Raw genomic sequence first — 22,804 nt, 5'->3', positions numbered from 1 at the left:
GCCTAAGGGGGACAGCCAGTCCTGGCCAACAAAGGCAGGATTTCCCCACTTGGGGGTCCCTCGGCCCAGCTCAGGGGCTCACAGGACAGACTGTGGGCTGAGGGGAGGCTGGTTCTCAGGGCCAGCAGGCCAGGGAAGCTTGGCCAAGAAGCTGGCCTGAGCCTGGGTTCTGAAGGATGCGGAGGGTTTGGAGAGCCTGCTGAGCAGACGGCATTTCAGACAAAGATGCAGGCCGTGCGCTGGGGATCATGCAGGATGTGGCTTCTCAGGACGAGGTCCAACGGGGGGTTCATGAGGGTCAGAGTGTGCAAAGCCTTCATCCCTGTCTTCTTCCTCCTGGGCTTCTCATCCTCACTTAAGCTTCTTCAGTCAGCAATTATGATTTATTTCCCCCTGAGCCGTGCAGCATGCGGGATCCTCCCCGACCAGGGATTGAACCCGTGTCCCCTGCAGTGGAAGCGTGGAGTCTTAACCACTGTACCACCAGGGAAGTCCTCAGCCAGCAATTATGAAGTGCCTACTACTGTCTGCATGGCCTCACTCCTGGTGGTGTGGGGTCACACGAAAGATATCCATTCTTGGGCTTCCCTGGTGGCGCAGTGATTGAGAGTCCGCCTGCCGATGCAGGGGACACGGGTTCGTGCCCCGGTCTGGGAAGATCCCACATGCCGTGGAGCGGCTGGGCCCGTGAGCCATGGCCGCTGAGCCTGCGCGTCTGGAGCCTGTGCTCCGCAACGGGAGAGACCACAGCAGTGAGAGGCCCGCGTACCGCAAAAAAGAAAAACAAAAAAAGATACCCATTCCTGTCCTTAAAGTTCACAATTGAATACAAAGTTGCCTCAAATACAGAGATAATTGTTTGTTGTGAAAAGGCACTGGAATAAAGGCAAATCCGGTCTTCCTGAGGAGATCACGAACTGACAGCAGATGATGTTCCAGACTCCGTCAGGCAGGATAGGCTAGGGGATGCTGCAGTAACGAGCAACCCCACAGTCTCGCTGGCTTAACTGAGTTAACATCTTTGTTCACACTGTGTGTCTGATGTGGGAGGGTGGTGGGCGGGGCGTCCTGTTTATCAGAATCACTCGGGAACCCAGGCTGAAGGGGCCTCAGCTCTACACGGGGCTGGGGATGCGGTGAATCAGGCCCTGGGTCCTAAAGCCGCCGCTCAGAAGTGACGCGTGAGTCTTCTGCTCACATTTCACTGGCCGAAGCGCATCACGTGGCCACACCCAACCTCAAGGGAGCTGGGAAATGCAGTCCTACCAGGCGGCCGGAAGAAGAGGAGCTAGGATAGTTGCAAATATCCCAAATAACTACACCGATTGACAAGGCAATGAGGTTCCGTTTTTGTTTGTGATGACAGAAACCTCCCTGCTTAAGCAACTGTAAATCATATTCCCAGCCAGTCTTCAGCCTAAAGTTTTCTAAAATGTATATAAATTAATTTAATATGGCAATTCCACCATAATTTTAGAGCTTTTGGAAGAGAGGACTGAGTAAGAGGCACAGGGTTCTATGGGATTAAGAAGAAAGAGACCAGAATGAGTCAGGACTCTCTTGATGGGAAGCCTCAGAAACCCGACTCAAATTAGCACCGGCAAACAGGCAAAAAGACTGGAAAGTAACCAGAGAATCTCCCAGAATCCAAGAAAGAGGTGACCGGCCAAATGCTGGAGGGACCTCACGGTGAGCCTTAAACAGGCCCTCCACGGCCTCTGTCTTTCAGCACATCCATCTCACTCTTCTCTGGCTTCTTCTGCCCAGGAGCGAGGAACGTAGCCCCCGCACCACCTACAGCTCTCAGCACTGGAGATGGACTGAGCTTCTTCCCTTAGTTCCTGGAAATGACTCTCACTGAGTCAGCTTGGGCTGTGTGCCCACCCCCGAGCCCATCAGCTCTGGCAGCTCCCACTCTAGCTGGGCATGCACAGAATTATCAGGAGAAAAGAGGGTGCTGGGCACACAGCATCCTACAGAGGCCCTTTCAGCCCTCAAGGAGGTGATTCCAAGATAGAGAAGACCACCAGAGGCCAAGAGCAGAGAGGGGGTCTGAAGCCTTGGGTGATGACAGGGGCCAGGCACGGTGAGTGAAATGGCAGGGAGAGGAGGTGAGGTCCCAAAGGAAGAACATGGGCAGAACCCACTGGGCAACCATGCATGTTTGAATTATCCTGGATGATCTACATTCTGTCCTGGTGGCCCTTGTTTATGTCCCAGGGGCTCCCGAAACTCTGCTGCAAATCACACATTTGTGAGCAGCCTGAATCGAATGGTCTCTGGGACGCAGTAGTCATCAGGGGGAATGGCAGGGACTCCCCGAGGATCCTGCCACTGGCGGTCAGGCAGGGCACAGCGGACAGCCAGCGAGTGGACACAGCCTCCACTATCAGGGCAGAAGGACCTTTTAGGAAATTAACCATACCCTCTCCCTCCCTCCCTCCCTCCCTCCCTCCCCTGCCCAGCCTGCCCCACTGCTCCAGCCTAGGACACGGCCCAGCCCCAGCGGAGCAAGGGCAACTCCTCCATTCATCCAGCAAATAGTTACTGTGCCACAACCGCATGACGGCCGGGGCTAGGCACTGGGGACACAAAAATGAAAAGATGTATTTCTAGTCCTTAAGGAACTTGTGGATTAAGAGGAGAAGACAGCCACAAAAACACGGAACACGAACTCGGAGGGAAAAGTGCCATTGTGCAGGGGGCCCATCCCTGCTGTGAGGGCAGGAGCCTGGGTCCGCCCGGGGGTTACTCGGGAAGCTCGCTGAGGAACGTGACCTGTGCGCTGGGTATTGGAGGACAAGCTGCACCTGGGGAGGGAGTTTCCGGTCGAGGGGTCTACAGGAGCCAAAGTGTGGCGGTATGGAAGAGCCCAGAGGGAGGGGTGAGAGCTGGGCAGTCAGAGGAGGCAGAGGCCAGACCTAGAAGGTCTGTGGAGAGAGTCAACTTTGTTCTGAAGGCAGTGGGGAGCCGTGGAAGTTTCTGAGCCCAGGAGTGTCCGGGTCCAATTTAGGTTTTAGAAAGCTCTCTCTACTCTCCCCTGGAGGCTGGATTAGAAGGTGCCGGAGGCAGGGAGACCAGGCAGGAGGCCGTTGCCATGTCCAGGAGGAGACATGCTGTGATTTGAACTGAGACCATGGCTGAGCGAAGAGAGCGGAGCATGGAGGGAAGCTAAGGAGACCACGGGGACTTGGTGACGGGTTAGCTGTGGGACTGAGGGACGGGGGTGAGGCAAGGATGGTGGCCTGGTTTCTCTCTAAGGTGATTGATTGGAAGGTGGTGTCACCAACCCATCTGAGAAATGTGTGGGGAGCAGGGGTGCAGGCTGGGAGGGTGACACTGAGTGGCGCTGTGACTGTGGTGGGCTGGACGTACCGGAAGCGAGGGTGGGGGGGGTCGGGGGGGTGGAGGGATGGGGGGAGGGCAGGGGGAAATCCACATCTACTGTGTAGCTGTTTAAGAAGATCTGGCCCCTGAGACACAGAGGCGCGCAGGTGAGAGATTAGGGAGTCATCAGCATCAGATGCCGCCTGGACTCTTGAGGGTTAATAAGATTCCCCTGGGAGAAGAGACTGTGGGCAAAGGCGGAAGCTCTGAGCATCACTGATCACCGAGAGGTCAAGAGGAACCAGAGACGGAGACTGAAAAAGGAGGAGAGAAACCCACGCCTTGGAACCCAGGGGCCAGAGTGTATCAAAAGGAGGAGGGGAGGGAGCAACAAGGTCCAGGGCTGTCAAAGGACAAGACAGATTAGGACGGAACACGGGCCCGGATTTAGCAACAGAGAGGTCACGTGGACCTCAGCAAGAGTCCCTTCAGAGGACTGTGGGTACTGGAGCGAGGCTGGGAGGGGAGGGGGCAGGGAGGGCTCAGAGGCAGAGACGACTCGAGCGTCTGGCCATAAAAGGGAAGAAAAGGCAAAGGTTGGGTGGGTGGAGGAGCGAAATGTAGGGGAGTGGGTGTTACAGATGGCAGCCGCTTGGGGAAATTTCGGGGCTGAGAGGACAGGAGCCGGAGGGTGAGTCTGAGGGTCCAGGAAAGAAGAGAGGGAGGTAGCTTTGGGGCCGGAGGAGGAGCAGCTTGTGCCGGGACTGAGAGAGAGGGGATGAACAGTGCAGGGAGCTGAGGCCGGGCCTCGCAGGTGGGGGCGAGGACGAGGCCAGCGAGAATGGGGTTTGGAGAAGGGAGGCGGTGATCAGGGACCCCGAGTGCCTGGCTGTGACTGGAAGATGACTTCGCAGTGGAGTCTTGTTGCTGTGGGTGTCATGTTCACGGTGGTAGTTTCTCTCCGAAGCCCAGAGCAGCTGGCAGGGCAGAAGAGTAGTAGACAAACGAGGTGCCCAAGGTTATGGGTTTACAGGCTCGGGGCATGGAAAGGACTCAGACTAGGAGTGGCAGATTTCCAAGTACACTGAAGCTGTCAGGAGGAAAAAGTTTTTAGAGGGAAAATATGATGGAGGGGTGGGAGAAAAAAGGGCATCTGTACAGTTCTAAGTCTCAGGGCCCTGAAATGTCAGTTTGCAAGTACAGAGAAATGTACCTGTACTTTTCAGTACCCTGAAATGTCAGTTTGCAGAGAAGAAACTCAACTGATGAGCAAAAGTAAGGGAATGTGTCCAAGCCCATTCATATTCAGAGAAATGTAAATTTAAACAAGACAATGTTATTTGCCTAGAAAATTAGCAGAACTTAAGAAATGGGAACAGGGACCTCCCCGGTGGTCCAGTGGCTAAGACTCCGTGCTTCCATTGCAGTGGGCATGGGTTCGATCCCTGGAAGAGGAACTAAGATCCCACATGCCATGTGGCGTGGCCATGAGAAAAAAAAAAAGGGAACACCCAAAGCTGGTGAAGTGGCAGTGAAACGCTCATATTCACACAGAGGTCGTGAGGGCCTTTATTCACTGGGGTGTCCTGAGCAAATGGCATTGCCTCTCCGAGCCTCAGTTTCCTCATCTGCACAGTGGAGACAAGAAAGACACTCATCTCACAGCGTTTTGTGAGATAAAAGGTTCACAAGGGAAGTGTCTCATAAACGGGACAACAGTAGTTACTACGGTTGTCTGGATTTGTTCAAACTCATTTTTCTCCCTGCTGGACCATCTCTAGCCCAGACCCAGGACCCTTGCAGACAGCAGCTCAGTGCAGGGACACCCTTTGCCAGCCCCTCCCTAGTTTGCCTTATGATTTAAAAGTAGGAAGGGAGAAGAGGGGGAGGAATGGCCACGTGACAGGGGACATCTCTCTCCAACAAAGCCCATGGTTATGCCTGGCCCTGGGCAGTGGGAGGGCATGGCCCTTGAGTCAGACCACCTGGGTTCAAGTCCTCCTCTGCTGGGGACTAGCTGTGTGATATTGGGCAAGTTTCCTCACCACTCAGAGTCTCAATTTCCTCACCTGCAACATCTAACTCCTAAGATGTGGGAAGAAGATTAAGGGCATCAGGGCACACCCAGCAACAGGAGGGTACTCCCTGGACAGTTAGTGAACCCATAAATCAGTCAGAACCTCAGCTTGCCTTATTTATTTACTTTTTATTATATAGCATTTGATTTTTAAAAAACTTTACCTTCATAGAATACATTTTCACATTAGAGATTCCCACAGTGGGAAAAAAACAACTTACTACTTATAATTTTATATTTGTGGACAGATTATTTTAGGACCAGTAAAACAAACACATTTGAGGATTAAGTCTCAGTTTAGAATCTGTAACAATTTGAAACGTCTATAAAGGGACCTCTTCCCTCCATGGAACTTCTCTATATTCAGAAACTCTCCAGGCTCTTCTTCCTAGGATTTAGAAATCAGTAATGTGAAGTATCAGCATTTCTAATTTTCAAATTTCCCTGGGACACAGAACCATTGGTAACTGGTATCAACTGAACAGAGAGGGGATGTTTGCAAAAACTGAACACTGCCTAATTTTCTGCCAAGCCTTTACTTACGAAATAACAGTCTTTCCCTTTCTCCATCATCCTAGGACAAATATAGATGCTTGATCGGATATTGAGAGTAATAAAGCTGAATTCCCTGTAAGAGTTTGATAAATTAAAAGGCAAAAGCTCATATATAATGTTTAGTTATACTGTGAGTCTTGTGAGAAGCTGAGAGACACCCCATTAACTCCCCAGCATACAGAACTCAGTCTGACAGCTTTTTGGATGCAACTCCTCTCACATCTTTCCTCAAAGATTACATTCTAAAAATAACCAGGAGGGGACTTCCCTGGTGGTCCGGTGGTTAAGAATCCGCTTTCCAGTGCAGGGGATCCCACATGCTGTGGGGCAACTAAGCCCTTGCACCACAACTATTGATCCCGCACGCCACAACTAGAGAGAAGCCCGCGCACCACAAGGAAAGATCCCGCGTGCGCAACTAAGACCCGACGCAGCCAAAAAATAAATAAATTAATTAAATATTTAAAAAATTTAAAAAATTAAAAAAAATAACCAGGTGATTAGGAGAAGAGGTTTGTCTCACCAGTGGACTTATCTGTTATTTCCTTGTTATTGTGAGTTGAATGGCATGACGGAGCAAAGGCGAGCTGGTCTACAATCAATTCTCAAGGTATTATGTCTAAAGGGTCAGAACTTCCACAGCATAGCCACAGCTTTGCAGATGCCCGCATCATGAGAGTTGAAATAACAAAGCCCACCCAGCAAAGGTGAAAGCCGAGGGCACCAAAAGGCCTGCCTTGACAGCTTTCTGCCATGCATCCCCTCGAACATGCAGGTGGTCCAATGCCTCAGTGACTATGAAGAGGGAGGGCTGCCGCCAGGAAGCAGTGCATCGCAGAGCAAGGATTCAAATAAGCAGCTGGGGGACTTCCCTGGTGGTCCAGGGATAAGACTCTGAGCTTCCAATGCAGGGGGCCCAGGTTCGATCCCTGGTCCGGGAACTAGATCCCACATACATGCCGCAACTAAGAGTTCGCATGCCGCAACTAAGGAGCCCGCCTGCCGCACCTAAGACCCAGTGCAACCAAATAAATAAATATTAAAAACAAAACAAACCAACAAAACACAAATAAGCAGCTGGAAGTAGGCCCAGGAGCAAAACACTGACAATCCTCTCACCAATCCAGTGGAGAGATGCAGCCTTGGAAGCAGAATGGTGGTTGGGTGACAGGTGAATATGCTGTATTCCACACCATCCTGGGGTAGGTCGGTCCCAGAGAAATGCTGAGACCTGAGCCAGTCTGACCACTGGGATTTAGAGGAACAGAGCTCGCCCTCCTCCGGCACCACAGAGGACACTCAGCCTCCAGAGAGCCCCCATGTCGCTCCTGAAGGCTCAAGGTCATCCCCAGAGCGTCAGCTTTAAAATGAGGACGATTGTTTCTGCACCACCGTTCCGCCTCACTGGGGAGGGCTATGGTAAGAAGGAAAAGTTGAATTTATAAAGATATTGAAATGTGATAAAAAGTACAGATAATTTTTGTTTCGGATGATTGTTTTGTTTAGCAGTGGGAGAAAAGATACACTATGGGAAAATATATACTATGCAAACAGGTTTAGGCATGTAGTGCTGTGCTTGGCTCAAAGGAAGCATCTCATAAACGTAATAGGAATAAGTATAGTCAGAAGTAATAAGCTGTAAGAAGAAACTGATGTGGGCCATGCGGTGGGTGGAAGAACTGGGACAATATAAGGTGCCTGAAGGTGCCGAAAGGAATGCCTCTGATTATCACTCCCACCTAGTAGAGGGCCCTGCAGGAAATGTGGGACCCAGCCCAGCTGATGGAGCTGCCCTGCAGAGCGGGGCAGGGGAGGCCCCAGGGTCCAGGGACAGGCATTCATGGGGGCCTGGAAATCAAATCTCAGGGCAGGAAGGGCCTCCAGAGAACCCTCAACAGGGGAACCTTGAAGCCAAACCCGGTCTCCTCCGTAGCAGCCCAGCTTCTAGCTGTTTTACGAGGAAGGACATTCTGCAGAGTCAACTTTCATGTGAAGAAAGTTTACTGTGGTTTGAGATTGTTTAAAGACCACTGCCCTAATTCTAGACTCTCACCCTGCAGGTGGAAAACTGAGGCTCGGAGCAAGGAATGCCCCACTCTGGGGTCAGCCAGGGGTGCGATCTGAGCTGCAGATCCTGGCTTGGGTCAAGCCTGGTTACTGAGCTGCTACTATTGGGCAAGGTGCCTACTGTGCACCAGGGTCCCACAGGGATCTGCTTGGGTGCTGTTTGGTGTTTTGGACCCTCGAGCAGGTGAACAGGGACTAGCTGGGCCGGTTAGAGGTCTGCTGGACTGTGCTGGCAGAGGGTGGCTCTATCCCTAGAAACTGGCAACAAGACCACTCCCTATTGACAGGAGGTGGGGTCTCTGGGCAGGGTGAGGTCTTCACTGGCTTCGAGTCACTCACCTGGGGAAGACGCAGGTTCTCAGAGGGAGTGTTCTAGGGGACTCCAGAGGACTCATCTCTCTCTAACCCAGTATTTATTCCATACGAGACACTGTGTCCAATGCTGCTAAGTGTGAACCCAAGAAATTGTTTCACAATCTATGAAGCAGGCGCTATTAGTAAACCCAGGTTACAAAGGAGGCAGGGAGAGGTTAAGTCACTCAGCTGGTGGTGGGTGAGGCTGGGATTTGAGCCCACAGGCTAACTTGAGAGCCCCTACTTAATTTTTCTTTTTTTTTGGCCGGGCCGAGTGGCTTGCAGGATCTTAGTTCCCCCACCAGGGATTGAACTCAGGCCCTCAGTAGTGAAACCTTGGAGTCCTAACCACTGAATCGCCAGGGAATTTCTGACAGCCCCTACCTTAAACTAACAAACAGGGACTTCCCTGGTGGTCCAGTCGTTAGGACTCCACACTTCCACTGCAGGTGGCACAGGTTCGATGGGGGAACTAAGATCCCGCATGCCGCGTGGCACGGCTGAAAAAAGAACCAAACAAACAAAAACCTACTTCTTTATTAAGCCAAAAATTGCAGGAATGGTAGAGAATTTCTATAGGCACTTCACCCAGATTCCCCAATTGTAAATATTTTGTCACATTTTCTCAATAATCTGTTCTCTCTCAATCTCGTTTTGAACCATTTGAGAGTAAATTGCAGATAGATGCCCCTTACCTCTAAGCACTTCAGTGTGTGTTACCTAAAATCAAGGACATTCTCTACCATGACCATAGGACAATGATCAAAACCAGGAAATTAACATCGATACGATACTATTATCAGACCTTATTCAGATTTTACTAATTATCTTAATAACGTCCTTCATGACAAAAGAAAATTCTGGGTCACACGTTGCATTCGATCAGCTCCTTTGGCTCCTTTAATCTGGAACAGTTCCCCTTTCTTTATCTTTCATGATCCTGTCATTTTTTCTAAGCATACAGTTCCAGTTATTTTATAGAACTTCTCTCAGTTTAGGTTTGTCTGATGTTTCCTCATGAGGAGAGCGATTGTATGAAATTTTGACAGGAACACCACAGAAGTGATGCTTCTCCTTCTCCATGAATCATTTAGGAGCTACGCATGTCAATTTGTCCCATTCCTGGTGATATTAACTTTGGTCACTTAGTGAAGATGGTACCTGCCAGGTTTCTCCACTGTAAAGTTACAATCATTCTATTCGTAATTAATACTTGTCCATGGAGAAATACTTTGGACCCATGTAATATCATGTTCCTCATCAAATTTTTGTGTCCACTGGTGATTCTTTGAGGAATCGATGATGACTTTGTGGTCTTAATTGTCATTTTCTAATTCTGTCCTTCTTTTTACTTGAAGGAGGAGTTTTCTCATTTATTTATTCATATCAGTTTGGATTCCTCTCTTATTCAGTAGGTTATAATCCATGGTTACTGTTACTTCTTTTGATGTTCAAATTGTCCCAGATTTGGCCATTAGGAACCCCCTTCAAGCCAGAGAGCTCCCACTTTTAAATATGACATTGCACCATGTCCCTTGACCTTGACCAGAGAGGGAGACACATCCGTGGGGAGCAGTCCCTGCTGGGTGGATACTGAAGCCCTGACCCCCTAATGCAGGCAGGCAGGGGATGGGAGAGGGTTTAGGCAGCCTGGTGTCCAGGGGTGTTGTGCAGACCCACTGGGGATTCATTCACTAGCTGAGCACCTACTATGACCTCAGCTTTTGAAAAGCTCATTGAAAATGGAGGGTAAAGAAAACAATCGCTATTGTGCAGTTTCTAAAACTGAGAACTTTTTACCCCAAGAGGTAACATGAGTGGCTCTCCTTGATATGTAAATGTAAGGCAAGGGGAATTGTTTGAGTGTCAGACATAACTGCTGCAATATTTGGTCACTTGGGAAGCTAGTGGGCCAATCTGCATATGAAACCCAAGGCCTTTGGGAGGTAAGGGATAGATGTCACAATCCCAGGTGGACAAAGGCCCACAGCCCAGAGGCAAGGAAGCGTAGCAAGGGCTCTGAAATCAAAGTACACTACATCAAAGGAAGAGGGAGCCTTGCTGGTGACCAGGGCTCCACACAAAGACCTCCTAGTTGGGGAGGTCCTAGGCCCTACTCAGTAAGATAAGGTAGGTGCTGTGATGTCAGTTTCAAAAAAAAAAGACATGGCTCTTGGAGTGACAGCAGGCACTTCAGGCAATGGAAACACCATGAGCAAAGAAAAGAAGGAACTGGGACACTCTCCCGTTTTGCCCCCAAAGCCGCCTCTTTTGGGTGGAGCTCCAGGCCCTGAATACATCCCCACGTTTATGCTGGGCCCCACCCAGTTGGACAGAGCCCCAAACGTCTGGATCAGGAATTAGTGAGGTCTGGATTCAGACTCAAGTTCTTATACTTCCTGGCTGGGTGACTTTGGAAAGTCACTTTACCTCTCTGAGCCGTCACTCATTTATTTCTTCAACGTGCGTTTATTGAAGGCTTACTATGTACAGAGCACTGCTCTAGGTACAGGACGTGAAGTGGTCAGCAAGATAGACAAGGTTCTACCTTCATGAAATTTACATTCTGGTTGAAGACAGACACTGAATAATAAGCAAATACATAAGCAAGATAATACCCTATGGGAATATTAAGGTAGTATAAAAACGAATTTCAGAGGTGGGGGCTCCTTTAGCCAGGGCTGTCAGGAAAGACGTCTCTGAGGCAGGGACATCTGAGCTCCTCTAAAGATGAGAAAGAGCCAGGCAGTGAACAGAAGAGGAAACAGCAAGTGCAAAGGACCTGTGGCAGGAATGAGCTTGGTGTGTTTGAGGAACAGTAAGAAGGGCAGTGTGGCTGAAGAGTAGTGGTGAGGGGAGAGAGACGGGAGGTGAGGCTGCAGCGCTGGGTAGAGGCCAGATGGCTTAGGGCCCTGTACGCCAAAGAGAGGAGTACAGTTTATATTCTAAATGCAAAGGGAAACCTTTGAGGGCGTTAAGCCAGAGGGTGGGAGAGTGTGAAACAATCTGATCTTTGTTTCGAGAAGAACATTGGTGTGCAAAGAAAGCCTTTAGGGGCAAAGTGAAGAAGTTATCAGGAGCCCTCCGCCATTGTCCAGGTGAGTTGATGGTCCCTGGATCAGGTGGTAGGACTGGGGGTGGCCAGAAGTGGTCAGATGCAGGGTAGTGTTGGAGGTGGAGCCAGCCTGACTCATGAAGTGAAGAGGAAGGAGAAAGGGATGCGGCAAGGCTCCTAGGTCTGGGCTTGAACAGCTGATGTGGGAGAGACTGGAGGTGTGGGTTGCTGAGGTAGGGTTAATGCTCAGGAGTTGGATTTTGGCCGTGCAGGGTATGCAGGCCCCATCTGGTACCAACGTGGAGGCATTGAGTGGGCAGTTGGATACAGTCTGAAACTCAGAGAAGCTGTTCGCTCTGGAAATACAAATTTGGAGCTCCTGAGCCTATAGATGGCATTTAAAACCACGAGACTAGATGAGATCATCAAGGCAGAGGGTGTAGGTCGAAAGGAGGCCCAGAACTGTCGACTGTAAAATGAGACAAATGACACCTTCATCCGAGCGGCTCTAGTGAGGTGTCACGTGAACGCCCCTAGCCGCGCTCTAACTGGGATTGAAAATTCTGGGGGCGTGGCCTCGATGTGGGCGGGGTCTTCCGGGGCGGAGTTGGCAGGGGGCGGGGCTGAGGAGCTGGGAGGACGCTGCGGGGCCGGGGGGCGGCCGGGGAGGTGACGTCACCGCATGACTGAGTTTTTATGAATGAAAGGAATCCTGTGAGTGAGTAATTCCGGGAAGCTCGCCTTACAACTCCGCGCGGCCCCCTGCGCTTCCCGCCCCACAACAAAACTCGGCGCGTCGCTCCCGGGAGCTGGGCTCGGAGCGACCCGCGGTCGGGACCTGAGGGGAGACTGACCAGGGCGCGGGCCGGGACAGCAGCTCGGAAGGCAGCGGGACCCGCGAGTGCCAGGGACGCCAGGCGAAGCAGGCCGAGAGGCGGGTGAGGGTCGCTGGTCCTGGACCGGGACGGGCGCGCGGGACCCGGAGGCGGCAGGGTCTCCGCACCCCGGGAACGTGCCTGGGGCAGGGCGCCGGGGCTCACTCAGTCGGTGCTCCCGTGGATCCCTCGCCGGGACGACTGGCTTGACGACTGGTGGGGGGGGAAGGGCAGAGGTCCGGCGGGGCCGAGACGCGGCCGAAGCAAGCTTGGCGGGGTGCGGGGGTTAGGGGCCCCATTTGGGGGGCGCAGGCCGAGAGGCGGCGAAGCCAGGCAGGAAGGGACAGCGCGGGCTGGCGAGCGTCAGCGTCCGCCCAGGCGGGGCCGGGAGCGGTGTGTGAAAGTACGTGACTCGGTGAGAACAGTCCCTGGACCGGTGCCCGCGGGCCGTGCGTGCGCGGTTTGTTTACGTCCGAGGGCGGCCGTGCGTGTGTGTTCCCTGGCCACCTTCCTGGGTATGCCGTCAGGTGCGTGCTTGCGCCGTGTACCTTGGGGAGTGTGCGTGTGTGTGAGTGTGTGCGTGTGTGTGTGTGTGTGTGAGTGTGTGTGTGTGTGTGTGTGTGTGTGTGTGTGTGTGTGTGTGTGTCCGCGCGCTCCCAGGAGGATAAGGATCCTGGCGCCTGTGTACCAGCGGAGCGTACCTCGGAGAGAGAGTGACCACGGGGATAAACACGGAATAGGGACGCAGCTAGAGAAGCGCCCCAGTCCGTAGTCACAAGGGGTCCGGGAATTCTCTCCCGGGTTGTCTCCTCTCCACCAGCCGGCGGCGTTCAGGCCCTCGCTCTCCCCGGAGTTTCCCAGGACCGCAGCCATGTGACCCGCGGTGTTTGTCCCCCGCCCAGAGCCGGCGCCTTCAGCCACAGGGTGGGGCGAAATATCAAAGATCCCACCGGGCTCGTCTGGGCGACGAGGTGAGGGGGCCACCCCTGGCCCCAGCACCCTAGTGGGTCTGGCAACAAAGTAGGCTGGGGTCCAGGTCCTGGTCCCCAGGTTTTCTGGCTAGCTGGGGGAAGACAGACTCTCCCCTCAGGACTCTCCTTCATCCCCAGGGTTGCCCAACCCTTCAGTCTCAGGAGAAACAGGAAGAGCCAGAAAAACCCACGGCAAAAGTCGGAGGTAGGAAGGGATACCACGCTTCCTCTGGGTGGTCTGGGTTCTAGAGGTTGTACCTGCTGGGTCAGGGAGGGTGAGAACCCAAGGTTGGGGTGGAGCTGGTTTCTGCACTCCTGGTGGTTTCAGTTCACAGGTGGGACTAGTCAGACAGACCTATGGATGACTGGACCTGAGGAGATAGTTGAGGGCCTGGGCCGGGCATGGAAAACAAGCAGTGGGACTGCTGGTCTTGGCGCATGAGGGGGTAATGCGAGAGGCGTGGGGCCCCCAACCTCGCCCCGCCCCCTCCCCATCAGCCCCCTGCTGAGGGAAGCTGAGGGGTGGGCTGGGGGTTAGGGATTCCTTGGTCCTATTCTGCCCTCCCTGTCCTCCCACCCACAAGGCTACAGAATCATGGGGGTTGGGAGGAGGGCATTGAGCTTGATTAGATTAATCTTTTTTTAAAAAATAAATTTACTTTATTTATTTATTTTTGGCTGCATTGGATCTTCGTTGCTGCATGTGGGCTTTCTCTAGTTACAGCGAGGGGGGCTGCTCTACGTTGCCGTGCGTGGGCTTCTCATTGCAGTGGCTTCTCTTGTTGCAGAGCACAGGCTCAAGGCACATGGGCTCAGTAGTTGTGGCTCCCAGGCTCTAGAGCGCAGGCTCAGTAGTTGTGGTGCATGGGCTTAGTTGCTCCGCGGCATGTAGGATCTTCGCGGACCAGGGATCAAACCTGTGTCCCCTGCATTGGCAGGTGGATTCTTAACCACTGAGCCACCAGGGAAGTCCGATCAGATAAACTTTTAACTTTGAATCTTTGAGCAGCTACCACAGCTGGGAACTTCCATGTCCCCATCTGCAACAGGAACTAGGTAACATCCAAGGTGGTAGGATGGGAGTAGAATGGGGGAGGTATGGCAGCCTGCACACACAGACTAATTTCCAGGGGAACTGTGGGAGAGAAAGCAGAACCGACCACCCCAGGCTGAGGCCAAGGGTGTCCAGAAGTATGTGGAGTCCAAGTAAGGGAGGCGGCCGCCAGGAGCACAGGAATCAAGCAGGCCCGTCCTCAAAGCTGGGCAAGAAACATCCCTGCGTAGGGCTAGGGACCAGGGGGGTGGGGGGCAAGAGGGAATGGCTGGTTGACTCAGTCATAGATGGAAAGCTAGTACTGAGAGGTTTAACCTCCCATGGAACCACCCCTGGGCCTTCAGTAGGGTCCAGGACCCAATGTCGGCTCCCTTGGCCTCTATGCCTCCCTCAGTCCTAACACTTTTAGCCTGCATTGCCATGGAGCCCATCAAGGCCTAGATGCTGGGGATAACATGGTGAACAAATCAGATCCAAAGCCTGCCCTCTGGGAGCTTACAGTCAAGGAAGGGAGATGAAGTTGAAGGAAGAGCCACTAACCTAAATGTAAAACCACAGCTGAGATGGGTGGTATGAGGGGGAAGTCACTGTGGTTAGAAAGTATATAACAGAGCTCTGACTTAGCCAGGGCAATCAAGGAAGGCTTCCCTGAGGAGGTGACCAGTCAGCCAGGCTGTCAGTTCAAGTGATGATCATCTATGAATGCCTTGAGGGCAGGGGCTTTGATTCAACTTTGGGTCTAAGGAAGCCCAGCACTGAGCCTGGCACCTACAGGGTAGGTGCTTCTTGGGTGTTTGCTGATTGAATGAATGAACGAGCACTGGGTCAGTATTCTGATAGAACTCCACAACACCTAGAGAAAAAGGCCTGGGAACCCCAGGGAAGCAAGAAGCCTGGGCATGGGCTGTAGGATTCTTGAAGCAGTTTCTCCAAAGCGAGCAGATACTTCAGGGTCCAGGTGACATCCTCCCCCCACCCCCCTCCACACACACCCCGTGTGACCCTCTGGGAAAAGTGCAGAGATGGTCGAGTTTACTGGGTGCTCATTCATTTATTGTCAGCCTGAGGATCCTGGAAGAGAGTGGGGAGAGAACATAGTGGAGGCCCAAAGGGCTGGAAGGGAGGCTGGCATCCTAGGGTTTTGAAATGGGCCGAACATGATCAGGTTTATAGGTTTGTATCAGTAATGCTCTCTCTGACAGCTCTTGGGGGAGGATGGATGGTGGGGTCAGAGGTGGAGGCAGGCACAACTAGAGGCCAGTGAGGAGGTGGCTTTGGTCATAGTTCAGCTGAAAGAGGAAGCAGTCCCTGGCTATGCAAGTGGAGCAGAGGGAGGGTTGAGGCTGACAGTCTCTGAGTTTGTGTTCTCATGCCCCTGCCCCCAAGAAGCCTTCCCTGATTTCCTTTCCCTTCCTCCAGGGTCTCTACTCTGCTAGTGGTCTTGGAGCTCCATTCTGGGCCAGAATCTGACACTCTAAACTCTGAGACTGTCAGTGCTAGGAGGTACCCTAGGCTTGGTGGTTTGGCGTGTTGGGCCCAGAGAGAGGAAGTGGCATACCTGAAGTCACACAGCGGGTGTGAGCAGGTGGCAGAACCTGCGCTGGACCCCCAGGCTCCCACTTCCCAGCTGGGTTCTCCCAGCTTTGCTCCCCTTCCAGCAGGGAGGAGGCTCCACCAGTGCTGGCTGCCAAGGCCCAGGAAAACACATTGTTTCCCTCTGTCCTCACAGAGGAAGCAAAATGGCTCAGCAGTCAGCGAGGAGCCCATGCCAGCGGGTGGGCCGTCTACTAGGGGGCCGGGGATGTGGCTGCTGACTGGGCAGGGCAGCTGTCAATCCCCCAAGGGTAAGTTCATTCTCCAGGCCGCCAAGGGAATGTTAGGAACCTGCAGACCCCAGAGGTCAGCTCTGCCGGCCTCAAGAAGAAAAAGGGAAGAAGCAGGGCTGGGGGCGTGGGGGAAGTGCGGTGACTGGCAATGAAGAAAGAGCCCTGAGCCGGGGGTCGGGACTCCTGGGTTCCAACCCACCACTGCCGCCAAACAGCTGCCCTGTTGCTTCAGTTACAGAACAAGGAGGTTGGAACAGCTGCTGTCTCAGGTCCCAGGTCTACCGGACTGGCCGAGGCAGGCTGGTGGAGGACCCTGGCCCCTTGGCTGACAGCCCAGCAGCCCCCGGCCTGGAGTTGGAGGCTGAAAGCCTGAGGTTATCAGAAAGGTCCCCCTTCTTGTGACTCGCCCTCTGTGGTTGCCTGACTTTGCTGAGCTAGGACATTCCTGCGCGAACATAGGTGCCTCAGCTGACATCCAGCATGTGCTTGAGGCTGCTGAGGCCAGGTCAGGAGGAGGAAGATGAAAGGAGGGAAGAACAGGTTCAAAGCTTCCCTAGGGCCCCAAAGTACTTAGAATCACAGCCAGCAGAGGGGGTGGGGCCTTCAGCCATTAGACAGAAGAGGGCATGGCCAACAATTTCCTCTTGGGCCTAATCTGGAGGGCTGTGTTGACGAGGATTCTGAGGTTGTGTCCAAGCTCAGTGGAAAACAGTGCTATGCTGAGAAAGATTCAGGGGCTGTGTCCAACCTCAGTGGGAAAAAGTGCTGTGATTGATTACTGACGTCTGTGTTACGAGTGGAGGGAGGGGCGATGGTGAGATAAACCAACCATCTGCCACTTCTGATCTTGTCTAAGCCTCTTGTATTTTACACGCTAATACTATGATGATTGTCCCCACTTTATAAGTGAGGAAGCCAAGGTCCAGAGAGGAAAAATGACGTATCCGAGGGGACGTTCCTCCCAAGTTCTGCATCAGCCCTAGCACCCTGTGCTCAGCGCCCAGCAGGCTCTCAGTTAACCTACGTCAGGAGAGGCTTCCCCTCTCCCATTAGGCTCTCCGTGTAGCCCAGACTGCCTGGGTGTCACCTAACACCCCCGCTCCCTCGACAACCGGCCAGGGGGCCTGGATATCTGTATGTCATTTGCATATCCCTAGCAGACCAGACACAAATCCTAGCGCATCAGAGCTGGGCAGCCTCGTAGACTGGCAAGTCCTCCGCTTCACAGGGTTGGAGAAACAGGGCCCAGAGAGGGTGCCCTGTAAGGGCCACACTGGGAGGAGACACGTGGCTCAATGTGGCCTCAGTCCCAGGATCCACCCCCTGTTAGCTGTGTGACCCTGGACTACTCTATTGACATCTCTGGCCTCACAGGGTTGTTGGGAGAACTGGGGTGATGATGGTGTGAAAGGGATCAGGATTCAGTCCTGGGGCCTTTACAGGTGTTCAGAATTCCTCCTGATTTGGGGGGAGGCAGCCATTCACCGGCTGTGTGACTTCAGGCAAGAGATGCCCCTCTCTTGTCTCCACCTCCCCCTGGGTGAAGTGAGGAGGCAGGGGCCAGACGGTCTCTCAGGACCTTTCCTGTGTGGCTCTGGCCAGCCGGAGCTGCCAAATCAAAGCGAGGTCCCAGGAACTGCGACAGGCCCAACCCCTCCTGGACAGACTCAGCAATTCTAATAACCACCCAGGTGCTCACTGACCTCTCCGGTTTGTACCACTTAGTTCCACCAAAACCCTGCGAGGCAGGTATTGTTTGCATCCTACAGATGGGAAAGTGGAGACCCAGAGAGGTGGAGTGGCTTGCCCAGGGTCACACAGCCTGGAGCAAAGAGAGATGGGACTCAAACCCAGGCTTTACCCTTAATCCCATGTTCCTCTCCCATACCCCACCTGGGAGCCAGTCATGAGGATAGAATCCCTTCTGCTCCCTTCCCATCCTCCTGGTGTCTGTGTACCGTCCCTGCCATGCAGAAGCCAGGAGGCAGATGGAAAGCAGGAAGAATCGGAGGTAGGGCCAGGAGGTTTGTCTCTCGATGGTATTCAGCGGGGCTTGGGCTTGGCACTCGGTTCAGACTCTGACAAGCTGGGTGACGGACAGTGTCACAGACCCATTCACACTTCACCGGTGCCTGCTCCCTGCCAGCCCCTGTGCTGGCAGCCTCAGCACCCAAAGCTGCCTGGGCCTGGTTCTTGCCTGTGGAGCTCCCTGTCTGGTAGGGAGTCCAGGAAACAGACCATTACAACGTAGGGGAGAACTGCTGGGGTGGGCGGTGTTGAACAAGTCCTAGGAGCCTGGGAGGGCTTCCTGGAGGAGGAGATGTCTACGTCCAGGGCAGAAGGCTGAATAGTAGGAGTCTGCCAGATAAAGTGGGGGTGGGGGGAGAAGTGTCACAAGGTTTGCGGTGGCCCAAAGGCAAGAAAGCATAGGGTGAGAGGAAGTGTAAGCAATTCTGGGACTTCCCTAGTGGCGCAGTGGTTAAGACTCCGTGCTCCCAATGCAAGGGGCCCAGGTTCGATCCCTGGTCATGGAACTAGATCCCACATGCATGCCACAACTAAGGAGCCCACGTGCCTCAACTAAGGAGCCTGCCTGCCGCAACTAAGACCCAGCACAACCAAATGAATAAATTAAATAAATATTAAAAAAAAAAAAAGAAATTCCTTGTGGCTGGAGTGCAGAATGGAGGCGGGCGGTAGTGGGAAATGAGTCTGGGGTGCCTGTGGGTTAGTAGATGGGGTTATGTGATATGGCACAAGGAGTGGTTTAGCTGGATAGCTAGACCTCTTTGAACAGGTGGCACTGAGCAAAGACCTAAATGATGAAGAGTCTGGGGAGATAACAGGGAAGAGAACAGTAAAGAGAACAGCAAAGGCCCTGAGGCTGGAATGAACCACTCAGTGAGGCCACTGTGGCTGGACCACTGGGCCAGAGGAAAGTGGTATGAGATGAGTTCTAAGACAGCGGGGGCCTTGAATGCCAAGGTAGTGTGTTTGGGTTTTATTCCAAGTGGGAAAAAAAACTGACCTTGGCCTCCTGTCTCCCCTAGGTCTCAGCCCAGAGGGCACCTTCTGCAAACATGTCTGTGGATCCCCTATCCAGCAAAGCCCTGAAGGTGAGAAGGCAGCCCTTATTGTCTCTGGTCCTCCCCTCCCTCCCTGCCCCCGCTGAGCTCCCATCCCAACTTCCCCTTCAGTTCCTGGAATCCCCAGGAGTGGCTCAGCACTCGTGAAGCCACTGAAAGGGCCCCGGGCTGGGAACCAAGAGGCCAGGGCTCTGGCCACAGGCTGTGTGCCCCGAGGCAGGTCACTTCCCTCTCTGGACCTGCTTCCCCATCGGAACAACGTTCCCTGGGCTGTAGGACTTCAAAGGTGCTTTCCTGGGTTTCTCCAGCTGAGTCCAGGCCCGGTCGCTGGGTTAGAATCCGGGCTGAGCTCTGGGGTGGCTCCTTTTGTGTTCAGATCCCGGTTTGGCCCGGTTTCCCCTTTCGGGATTACTGCTCCCCTTCCGAGTCTTGGAGCAAGTCCAGCCACCACCTCAGTGCCCCTGGCGGTGAAGGGGGAACACTAGCGGTGGAGGGGGAGCCGTCCCCAGCACCTGCTGCGCGCCAGGTCCAGAGCTCTGGGCCCGCAGGTCGCACTGTGACCCTGGGCCTCAGTCTCCCCATGCGCCCGACCTGCTGCCCGCAGATCAAGCGCGAGCTGAGCGAGAACACGCCGCACCTGTCCGACGAGGCGCTGATGGGGCTGTCGGTGCGCGAGCTGAACCGGCACCTGCGCGGGCTCTCAGCCGAGGAGGTGACGCGGCTCAAGCAGCGGCGCCGCACACTCAAGAACCGCGGCTACGCAGCCAGCTGCCGCGTGAAGCGCGTGTGCCAGAAAGAGGAGCTGCAGAAGCAGAAGTCGGAGCTGGAGCGCGAGGTGGACAAGCTGGCGCGCGAGAACGCCGCCATGCGCTTGGAGCTCGACGCGCTGCGCGGCAAGTGCGAGGCGCTGCAGGGCTTCGCCCGCTCCGTGGCCGCCGCCCGCGGGCCCGCCGCGTTGGTGGCTCCGGCCAGCGTCATCACCATCGTCAAGTCAGCCCCGAGCCCCGGCCCCGCCCCCGGCCCGGGCCCCGCCCCCGGCCCCGCCGCCTGCTCCTAGTGGCCGCCGAGCCCCGCTCGCTCCGCCCACGCCCATTCTCCAAACCACAGGCCCCTCTGACCCCAGCTGCCTTCCCTAAGTGCCTAAGCGCAGTCTCTGTCTCCAAGTGCCATATCTCTGCAGCCACCAGCCCCCGTGGTGAACACACACGTTCCCTCCCCAGAGCCTGTTTCCTCCTGCGGCCCCTGAAACTGGGACCTAATGGCCCTGGGGAGGGGCAACGGTGATGAGATAGGAGGTAGGTGGGGTCGGGGTCTGGGGTTTCCTCTGGTAGAAAATTTCAGACTTCTTAGTTTGGGAGGAGGGGATACAGAGCGGATTAGAGAAGGGCCATCGAGGGGAAGACGGCCACCCCTCATTCTGTAACAGCTCAGCTTGTGCCATCAGCCCCTCCCCACCCGCCAGGGATACAGGACTAGGCTCGGCCCGGTATGGGTCTTGTGGGGCTGTCTAGCTGGGAAGCTGATGCTCCCGCCTCCGCCTTGCACCCGGATGCCTGGCCTTCCAAAGCTGGAAGACTCATTAGAAATCACCTAGTGAAGCCCACTTAACAGATGAGAAAACAGGCCTCTATCGGACGTGCCCAAGGCCACATATGCTTAGTGGTGGAGCTGGAACCCTGTCTTCCCACGCTGCCCTGAGATTCCAGCCATGGTTGTCAGGGGGACAGCGGCCAGGGCCTGAACAGGTGGTGAAAGGGCCTCCGTGACCTGGGAGATGGCTCTCTGTGAGTCAGGTGAAAAGAAGTAGAGGGAGAGAGAAGGTGACACAGATGGAAGAGAGGGAAGGAGCTGGCCAGGCTCAACCCTGGGCTCTCCCTGCAGCCAGGGAGCTGGCCAGCCAAAGAGAAAGGGGACCAAGGAGGTGACCACTGTGGCGGTGGGGAGATGAGAAGACAGATCCTATGGTTCTGCAGCCTGGGATAGGGGTCCTTAAAGGGAAGGGTCCCACCTGTCCACCCTGTGGGATGGGGGCTGACCACTGCCATTGATCGCCATTCTCTTGGGAAGCCCAGCCCGAGCCTTCCCCCGCCTGCCCGCCCCCAACTATACAGCTGCTCCTCCCTGCTGTTTATTTATTGCACGAATCTAAGTTATTCTCCCCAGCCAGAGCCCAGCGCCCACTGCCCGGGAAAAGTGGTGTGTGGCCCTGAGCTGGACTTTATATTTTATATCTGCAAATAAATCACATTTTATCTTATACTTAGGAGAAGCCGGATGGCAAAAACAACCAAAAAATGTTTTTTAAAAACAATTGCCCGGCCCCCGGAATTTATTTATTTTTCTGACTTACAGTAAGCGAGTTATCCGCCTTCTGTATTTTGTAGACTTTCTGAATAAAGTCAAGTTCTCTTTTTCCACAGTTTAGAAGTGTATGTCCTGGTCTATGTTTTTTTGGGGGGGGTTCTGAATGAGGGGCCCAAGAGGGGGTTCTGCTTTCAACCCCAGACAGGCCCCTCTGCTGGGTGGGAAGGTTAGCCCCAATTTGCAGAGGAAGGAATTGTGCCCCATCACTAGCTCTTGCACCCAGGCTTGGTGCGGGGGCAGGTTAGGCGGAGGTGGAACCGGGCAGGGTGGTGCCCAAACATCTGTCCTTCCATCTGGTTGCCTGAGGCCAAGGAGCTTCCCAGGGGAAGGCAGAGCCAGGAGGATAATATGGGGGGTTAAATTCCCTGGGCATCCCTTCAGCAAATAAACAGCCCCGCCCAGGGAGGAAAATTCCCCGATTGAAGAGTAATCTTTCCAGCCTTTCACATTGAGGTCAGATTTTCTACAGCCAAGTAAAAAATATTCTCCTCGTGTTCCAAAAGGCACTGAGAAGCAGGGAGAGAAGTAGCTTCCTCAACCCCCGCCTGCGGGCCTGAAGCACAACCCTGTGTCTCATCCTAGGCCCCAAACCCCCTGTAATTCAACCCAATCTGCTAGCCCAATGGGGTGTTCTGTGGTCTGTGGGTCAGGGAAATCGAGGTGTGTTTTTCTCTAGCTGTATGACCTTTGATGACTTATTTCGCTTCTTGCAGCCTCGGTTTACCCATGTGTACAACTAAGGTACTCTAAGGGCGTAGGTGTGACAAGCACTGGGAACCTGAGGGGCTGCAAGCTTTAACACGCAGAGTGAAAGTTTACCCAGCGCACCTGACAGCGGTGAGGAGGATTTCTGCGTGGCTGGGTACGGAGGGATGGCGGGGCTGGGAGAAGGCTGCTCCTGTCGAAGGTGCAGGATCTGAGAGCTGGGGAAGGGCCAAACCACACGGTTTGGGTTGGTCCACAGGCCTTTCTCCCCTCACAGGTTGGGGCCCAGGATCCTGATCCAGAGATGCTGCGCTCAGGCCGGCAGAAAGGGCAGCAGGAAGCTGTCAGGGGTACGAGTGGAGGTTGGCTGGGCTGGGAATTGCCCCCACCCACGCTGCATTCCTGAGTGCCCCCGTCAGCCAGGCCAGGCCCCAGGAAGGCATGCGGCGGTGGTAGGAAGGTGCCAGGTGTCTGGCGCATGCCCACTG

At 54.1% G+C, this 22,804-nt stretch overlaps 1 protein-coding gene and 1 pseudogene across 2 annotated transcripts; one reads left to right on the top strand and one right to left on the bottom strand.

Moving 5' to 3' along the window:
- Window positions 1–6,586: 6,586 nt before the first annotated feature.
- On the bottom strand, window positions 6,587–7,280 carry LOC307193934 (succinate dehydrogenase [ubiquinone] cytochrome b small subunit, mitochondrial-like; annotated as a pseudogene). The gene is made up of 3 exons: window positions 7,225–7,280; window positions 7,020–7,107; window positions 6,587–6,831 (listed from the first exon to the last, which is right to left on the bottom strand). The product of its transcript is annotated as a succinate dehydrogenase [ubiquinone] cytochrome b small subunit, mitochondrial-like (transcript).
- Window positions 7,281–12,176: 4,896 nt separating this feature from the next.
- MAFF (MAF bZIP transcription factor F) lies at window positions 12,177–21,726 on the top strand. The gene is made up of 3 exons (XM_079937941.1): window positions 12,177–12,373; window positions 19,212–19,277; window positions 19,852–21,726. The coding sequence occupies exons 2-3, from the start codon at window positions 19,242–19,244 to the stop codon at window positions 20,302–20,304; spliced, it is 489 nt and encodes a 162-aa protein (XP_079794067.1). The 5' UTR covers window positions 12,177–12,373; window positions 19,212–19,241; the 3' UTR covers window positions 20,305–21,726.
- The last annotated feature ends 1,078 nt before the right edge of the window (window positions 21,727–22,804 follow it).

Source organism: Stenella coeruleoalba, assembly GCF_951394435.1.
Source record: "Stenella coeruleoalba genome assembly, chromosome: 11".
In the NCBI taxonomy this organism is placed as follows: Eukaryota; Metazoa; Chordata; class Mammalia; order Artiodactyla; family Delphinidae; genus Stenella; species Stenella coeruleoalba.
This window is presented reverse-complemented; position numbering and strand designations above follow the sequence as displayed.

Bases quoted from the DNA above. Each gene is read 5' to 3' on its own strand.
- MAFF (XM_079937941.1), top strand. From the start codon at position 19,242: ATGTCTGTGGATCCCCTATCCAGCAAAGCCCTGAAG. The intron at 19,278-19,851 runs GTGAGAAGGCAG...TGCTGCCCGCAG, and splicing joins TATCCAGCAAAGCCCTGAAG to ATCAAGCGCGAGCTGAGCGA.